The sequence below is a fragment of the Alnus glutinosa genome, chromosome 9, assembly GCF_958979055.1.
Source record: "Alnus glutinosa chromosome 9, dhAlnGlut1.1, whole genome shotgun sequence".
NCBI lineage: Eukaryota > Viridiplantae > Streptophyta > Magnoliopsida > Fagales > Betulaceae > Alnus > Alnus glutinosa.
Genome location: NC_084894.1, coordinates 18,851,200 through 18,858,477, shown reverse-complemented (window position 1 = coordinate 18,858,477; position 7,278 = coordinate 18,851,200). Strand labels below are relative to the sequence as shown.

At 36.4% G+C, this 7,278-nt stretch overlaps 1 protein-coding gene across 1 annotated transcript; it reads left to right on the top strand.

Annotated features, from left to right (window-relative positions):
* Window positions 1-585: 585 nt before the first annotated feature.
* On the top strand, window positions 586-6,393 carry LOC133878322 (syntaxin-71-like). Its single transcript, XM_062316852.1, has 9 exons — window positions 586-1,051; window positions 1,198-1,323; window positions 2,970-3,132; window positions 3,234-3,319; window positions 3,461-3,529; window positions 3,611-3,655; window positions 3,772-3,834; window positions 3,931-4,007; window positions 6,111-6,393. The coding sequence occupies exons 1-9, from the start codon at window positions 896-898 to the stop codon at window positions 6,121-6,123; spliced, it is 798 nt and encodes a 265-aa protein (XP_062172836.1). The 5' UTR covers window positions 586-895; the 3' UTR covers window positions 6,124-6,393.
* Window positions 6,394-7,278: the final 885 nt, after the last annotated feature.

The window sequence follows — 7,278 nt, the reverse complement described above, 5'->3', positions numbered from 1 at the left end:
ATGAAATGAAACCAGTTGAAAAGATGATAAAAGGGAAGAGGCTAAGGGGCGAAAAAAATTTCTTGCTAGGGGCCAACAGGCCAAAAACCTTAATTGGATTCATTTAAAAAAAAAAATACCTTCATTTAATTTTTTTTTTTTTTTTTACCTTAGTTTTTTTTTTCTTAAGAGTTGGGGGGGGGGGCCATGGCCCCCACCGGCCCCCCCCTCTCTCCGTCATTGGATATCGGATATGGTTAAAGACTATAAATCTAGCCGTAACCCATGTGGACAGGCGAAGAATAGCAAATACGAAGCGATTTGTAGTTGTCCACCTGAACACCCCTATCTACCATGATCAAATTTGTAACTTTTAAAAACCAATGAGCCTTTTCATTTAGTGATAACTCACATATATCAATTCTATATTAAACCGTCCTTAAAACGAAAAAAAAAAAAGAAAAACCTTTGCTAAAACTAAAATAAATATGCTATTTGGTATTTTGTTGTCCAATCTTAATTAAAAAAAAAAAGCAACCAGAAAAGGAAATTTACAAAAAGAAAGAACCGTTAGAAAGCGGACAGAAATTTCCTGTTTGTAAGAAATTCGTGTAGAAAGTTGGAGGGGATGAAGCTGCACCCGCCAAAAAAACCCATCATTTTGTTTCCACGCTGTTATCTCTCTCTCTCTCTCTCTCTCTCTCTCTCTCTCTTCCTTCCCGAAACCGCTCTCTACGCTCCACGCCTCGTTCGGCCACAGCGGCGTCCAAAAGGCCAGAGACACAATGCCAGGAATACCAGTGGTCGGGTCCCAAAATCAACGACCTTTTCCGGTCCCAACGGCTTCTTTCTCCTCTCGTTTTCCTGAACAATTTTCTCTTGCTTTCTCTCGGAAGAACGCGAAAGGGTAAAAAATATGAGCGTGATAGACATTCTCTTCCGCGTTGACGAGGTTTGCAAGAAGTACGACAAGTACGACGTCGAGAAGCAGCGCGAGCTGAACGCCTACGGCGACGATGCCTACGCTCGCCTCTACAACTTCGTCGAGTCCGAGATTGAAGCTGCTGTTCATGTTCGATCCTCCTCCCTCAGTCTCCTTTTCAATTTTGAATCTTTGGCTCTGTTTGGTTCTCGGGAAGATTGGGAAAATTAAAGAAAAAAAAGTTCAAGTTGAAAACGTCTCCTTTTTCTTTTTTGAAAATTCAATTGAATATGCAGAAATCTGAGATGGCTTCTGCGGAGAAGAGCAGGGCATCTGCGGCTGCGATGAACGCCGAGGTTCGTCGGACCAAGGCTCGATTGATGGACGAAGTTCCTAAGCTACGAAAATTGGCTCTGAAGAAGGTGAATTTTCATTGGTTTTTTTTCTTTAATATATGCTATAAAAATATACGCCCACTTTTAAATTTAGGTATTGTGATACGTTACATTAACATGTCTTGTAGTGAAATTTTGATGCAAGTAGAGAATGACATCTATTCATATTTATGGTTTTCATCCTATCTTATTTTGGTTCCTATTATGTTTAAAATTCTATTTATTTTGACACAATTTTTTTTTTTGGAATGAAGTTCATGCCAACTGCGAAAACTATGTAATCAAGGTCATATCTTTATCCATCAACTGAAAAATCATAGTACTATAAGAGAATCTAGGAGGAAGTGAACTAGAAACTATTTGGACTCCACCAAAATTGAACATAAAGGACGAAGAATTATACGAAGGTTTAGAGGTGGAGGCTGAAATGAGACAAATTATAACCTTGGTCCTATAATCAAAATTTTATTGGATGCCATTCCTAAGTCTCTGCCTTATATTTCCATTTAACATGTCTCCTAGACCATTGAGGAAGGACAACTTCCATATGAAAAAGGAGAGGAGGGAGAAGCTTAAGAAGCATTAGATTTGGTTATCTTAGCAAATAGGAAGACATCTTTTGAACTTTACGATCGTTGTGGGAGTTCTTACCTCATCAAGCTGCATTGGCTTCTCTAATCACTAGGCATGCATTGATCTCTACTTGTTATAGCTTTTGTTTTGGAGCTTAATGAGACGTCTACCATTTTTGTTTGTAATATTTTTTCAGTTCTTCATCCCTGGATTTACTACAACCAACCCTTGGAGCTTCTTTGTGTTTGCTTCCTTGGAGGCACTCAGAATATCAAATTGTCCATATTATATCCTGGAAAACATGTCAAACATCTCCCTAAACCCATATGCATCATAAAATATTTTTGTACAGCTTACAACCAGAAATGTCCCTGCTTTTGTGATACACAGCATGGACTAACTATAGATAACAGCCCATTCTTATTTATGATGATTGTAGTCTGCTCTGATGTGACACTTGCCACCTTATATTATGCTACTGCTAGTGCCAGTTGCCCTTTCTGTTGACCATTCCTTTTTTTACTGATGTGGGATTGCTGTTACAACCAGATGTTACAAACCTAACGACTGTGCCTAAAGCTACATAGTTGATGGTTTTCATGAAGTTAGGTCTTAATAATCATTTTGAGGGCAACATCTGTGAGGACAATTTTTTTTTTTATATCTTTTTTTGGGGCAAGTTCTTGAGAAAACCAGCTTGTGAAACACCAGAGCAGAACACAGAGGAAGAGTAGTATAGATGAAATGGTCACCAAATATTACCCCTAGTAAAACACGTAAACCATTGAGTAAAGATCCGTGAACCAAAGGATATATAAATAAGTTAAAAATAATAAAAAAGCGCCTTGGATTGAAGATCATTCCAAGAGGATTGGAATAGCTGTCATGGGCATGACATTTGAGTCTCACACTGATGCTCGTATAGTTCTTGAATCTGAACTGTTCAGTTGGTGGCCGGTTATCATCACTGACTATTTCCAAATGATTGTAAAGTTTCATTTCTTTTCATATTGATTTGCATCTTGGCCAATTGTGACATCCTTCAGAATAATTATGCAAACAAGTTAATGTTGTATTCCCACTGCTATCTAATAAAACAGGTTAAAGGGCTTTCGAAAGAAGAACTAGTCATCCGTGATGATCTGGTTCTTGCACTGGCTGAGAGGATTCAAGTAATTCCAGATGGTATCACAACTGCAGCCAAACAGACTGGAGGATGGACAGCTTCAGCATCCCATAAGAATATCAAGTTTGACTCATCAGGTGAAGCAGTGCTTCTGTTATTCCTTCTTGAGACAAAATTTAAATGAGTGTGAGCATTTCAATTGATTGTTAATGCTTGCTTGTTTCACTACGAACCTCAGATGGACACTTTGACAGTGAGTTTTTCCATCAAACTGAAGAATCAAGTCAATTGAGACAAGAATATGAAATGCGGAAAATGAAACAGGCATGTAAGATTCCTGATTAATGTCTTTATGTCTATATCCAATGATTAAAACGCTGAAGGCAGATGGTTTGATCAGGCTACTGCTTTTGGTGTCGTTTATAGCGCTGCACTCTCATTTCATTAAGCTTGTAAATTGTGCAGGACCAAGGTCTTGGTATCATATCAGAAGGATTGGATACCCTGAAAAATTTGGCTCATGATATGAATGAGGTTGGTCATTGTGCATGCACTTTGGTTTGTTGGGGCTGTCAGAATAAATGAGAGATTAATCAATTGTTTCCATATGTTCAGGAATTGGATAGGCAAGTTCCACTAATTGATGAGATTGAAACAAAGGTGAGAAATTTATCACTTCAGCGTGACCCTTGTCTTTCCAATCAGAGCATGAAGATAAAAAAGATAAAAATGTTTGATAATTGCAATTAATTAGTGGTATTTTGGTGGTTTTATAGGCGGACATCGCGACATCTGATATCAGAAATGCTAATGTCAGGCTCAAGAAAACACTGACACAGGTAATTTGTCTGAAAATTGGCTAAGATACAATGCACTATTTTTATCTGGTGAGATTGGTGTGGTTGTGATAAGCAGAACTTTTGGTCTTGTTCTAGTTGAGGTCCAGTCGAAACTTCTGCATCGACATCATTCTGCTGTGTATAATTCTTGGTATTGCTTCCTACTTATATAAGTAAGTGTAATTACCATCTCTCTCTCTCTCTCTCTCTCTCTCTCTCTCTCTCATTTATGTATATATATTTATATATATTATCTGTGCATGTGTATGTTTAAAGACCTATTTTGAGAGTGCAGTATATGATTATGCTATCGGTTTTTTAATAATTTTGATTCATCCTAGGCAAAAGGTCTTATATTTACCATCTCCTGAGTAAAATTATGTAAGAGTTTTTGTTGAATTCGTTTATCTGATTCCAATCAATCACATGTTCACAAATACAGTAATGGTTATGATGTGTGAGCAATGTTTATTCATGTTATGGGTCAGCATCCAGAAACCCTATCAGCAAAGGGATTTAATATTAGAATCCTGATGGGGGGGAATATGAGAAGTGAGGTGTTTGGCTCTCATCCCTATGACTTCGTTCCATAGTGTGAAGTGTGCCGGAATCTGGCTTCGTTTGTTAAAATTTTTGTTTTATGTCTTTTGTTTTCTCTTCTCAAAACAAAAACATTAACAAACAATCCAAACTTAAAACACTCCTAACACAATTGTTCACTTTTATGTCATATAGGAATATTTTTTCTAACCAAAAACAAAAAACACTCGCAAAACACATTAACAAACAAAACATTTTTGACAAAACCATAGTAAGTTTTAATGTGTTCACTTACCGATCCATTTGCTTTTTGTTTTTCACAAAAAGGACAACAGCATTTACAAGTGTTGTGAACTATATATATATATCTCTTCAAAAAAAAAAAACTATATATATATATATATTGCACTATAACTGGAAGGCTTTGCCAAGGTCATCCCAGCACTTTGATAATGGCATATGGATATATCTATATAAACAATGCAAATTTATATATGTATATTTATGGCATTATAACTTGAAGGCTGTGCCAAGGTCATCCCAGCGCTTTGATAAAGGTATGTGGGCATATGTATGAGCTCCTTTTTCCATTTGTTTGTTGACCTAAAAACAAGGCGAAACCAAGGAGAAAGCTGTTCTTGGGCTGTTTAAAGAGATGTAGTTGCCAATGACTGACTGCAAACTTAGCTCTATGAAACTGCTAGAGAGGAAGAGAGAGAGAGAGAATGATACAGCTGTCAAACAATGGTTTGTGTAGCTGGGAAAAACTAGTATGCGTGAGGATTTTGTTAAGTTTAAAATTAATATATTTAAATGCCAGTGAAGAAAGACCACTTGGTTAACAACTGCATTTGAAAATGTAGTTAAATACAAGGCATTGTCATCTTTTGAATGGCCAACACATGAGAACAATTTCTTAGTTTTGTTCGGAGGAGGATAGTGGGAGAACCAAACTTTTCTGGAAGTCATAGTTGAACTGTTCGTTGCATCCCGGCTCTGTGTGTGTGTGTGTGTGTAATATAAAAGCTAATTTATTGTTGACCCCTGTGTTAGCCAATACAGGCCACTAGGGTCCTGTTTTCAGGTCAATTTTTATAGAGTAAGCATTTGCCCTATATCTATACAAAAGTATGTAGTGTGTGTTATGTGTTATTTGGTGGTCTCATGGTATCTGTGATGACCTTTCCACATTTAGAGCAACAGTTTTTCTGCCATTTGTAGGCATATGTATGGCTAATGGAATAGTTAAAACACTATCCTTTTATCATCCTCATTCATTAATTGTTAATAAATTACCTACTCTCAAGTAATTTGGCTCATTTGATAAATTTGTAGATTCATATCTTGTGCCATTGTTGCAAACATTGATAGTGGAAGCTCCTATTCATCACTTAAATTAAGGAAGGAGCAATAAAGAGCACATTTCATGCTAAAAGTCATAAGCTATTCCTTGCTTTATAGGATTATATATTCCATTGAATATGCTATAATGTTGTCATTCAGCACAGATCTTATGTATATGTTCAACTAAATGCTGTTGGGGTTGGGGAGAGCTTAGGGTGAATACACCCTTCTTCATTGCCTTATAGATTTCAAGAGTATCTAAATTGTTTAGAATATTACCTTTGGCTTAGTAAATCATCTCATAAATTGCTAATACATCTGCTGATTCTGTATTCATTCAGTGTTTTCTACCCTGAAAATTTATTTATCAAAATTTTCTTTGTTTGTTTCAGTATCTTGAGCTGAACTGATTTCAAAGGTTTCTTCTAGAGCTTATCGGACCATAAATCAATCTGGTACTATATCTTTCATATTTGAAGGCTTTCAGTGTATATTCATTATTGGAGGACTTTCGTGTATCTTTTTAACTTCATTTATTCATCTTTTCTTTAATTTGCTGCTGTCTAAGGACCGGTCTAACTTTTGGTGAGGAACATTTGTTAACGCTCACAAGAGTTTCAAGCTTATAGATAATGATCAAGATATGTCGCTGTAATATGTTTTAAATCTTTTTCTTCTTCCACTAGAAAACTTTATTTCTTTTAGTTATGGCACAATACAACTTATTGAGTTTCAATTTCCATTTATCTTGATTCTGGTACCAATTAGGTCTCTCATTCCAGTCCAAAGGTGTCCCATTAGATTATCTGTACGCCCTATGTGTTAATCGTTGAGATTCAGGACGTTAGTTCAATGTTGTGAGGGAAATCCATGTTGATATTCTGGAAAGAGCTATGCCGATAGTTAAAATGACCTCATCACTAGAAAACTTTCCAACCTGTCATTTGAGTGGCAAGTGCATGAGCCCTTAATTATTGACCGAAGTTAAAAATGAGCTCATCACTAGAAAACCATCCTACCTGTTATTTGAGAGGCAAGTGTACGTCCCCTTAATTATTAGTAGTAGTTAAGTTTATGGAAAAGTGCTGATTGTAAGACTATATCTAGATCTCCCTTTCCAGGGCCCGGGCTTTCATAGGATCAACAAGTCGTTATGGCCTTTATTCTATTTAAATGGCAGTTTAGTCAGATAACCCTGCCATCTCTGTGTAGAATAGGCCTCATTATTAAAGGAAGATGAACCTAATGTAAGATAGAAACAACTAATTACTAGCTGAAACACACTCGAATTCAATTTTGTATTAGACTACAGACAACTAACAGGTTTCTTAGTTTTAAAGATTTGTTTTCGTAGTCCTGCATAAAATTTTATGCCTAGCCATGAGATTATTCATAGTACCACTGTTGTATTTTAGGAAACACACAAATATATAGATACATAACATACCATGCTCTATAGCACAGAATTAAATACAAAGTACGCATCATGTTGCTTATTTTGTTCTTGTTATTGGCCCTTGCCCCTGGAGACTAATTTGTTCACACACATTCTCTACATCT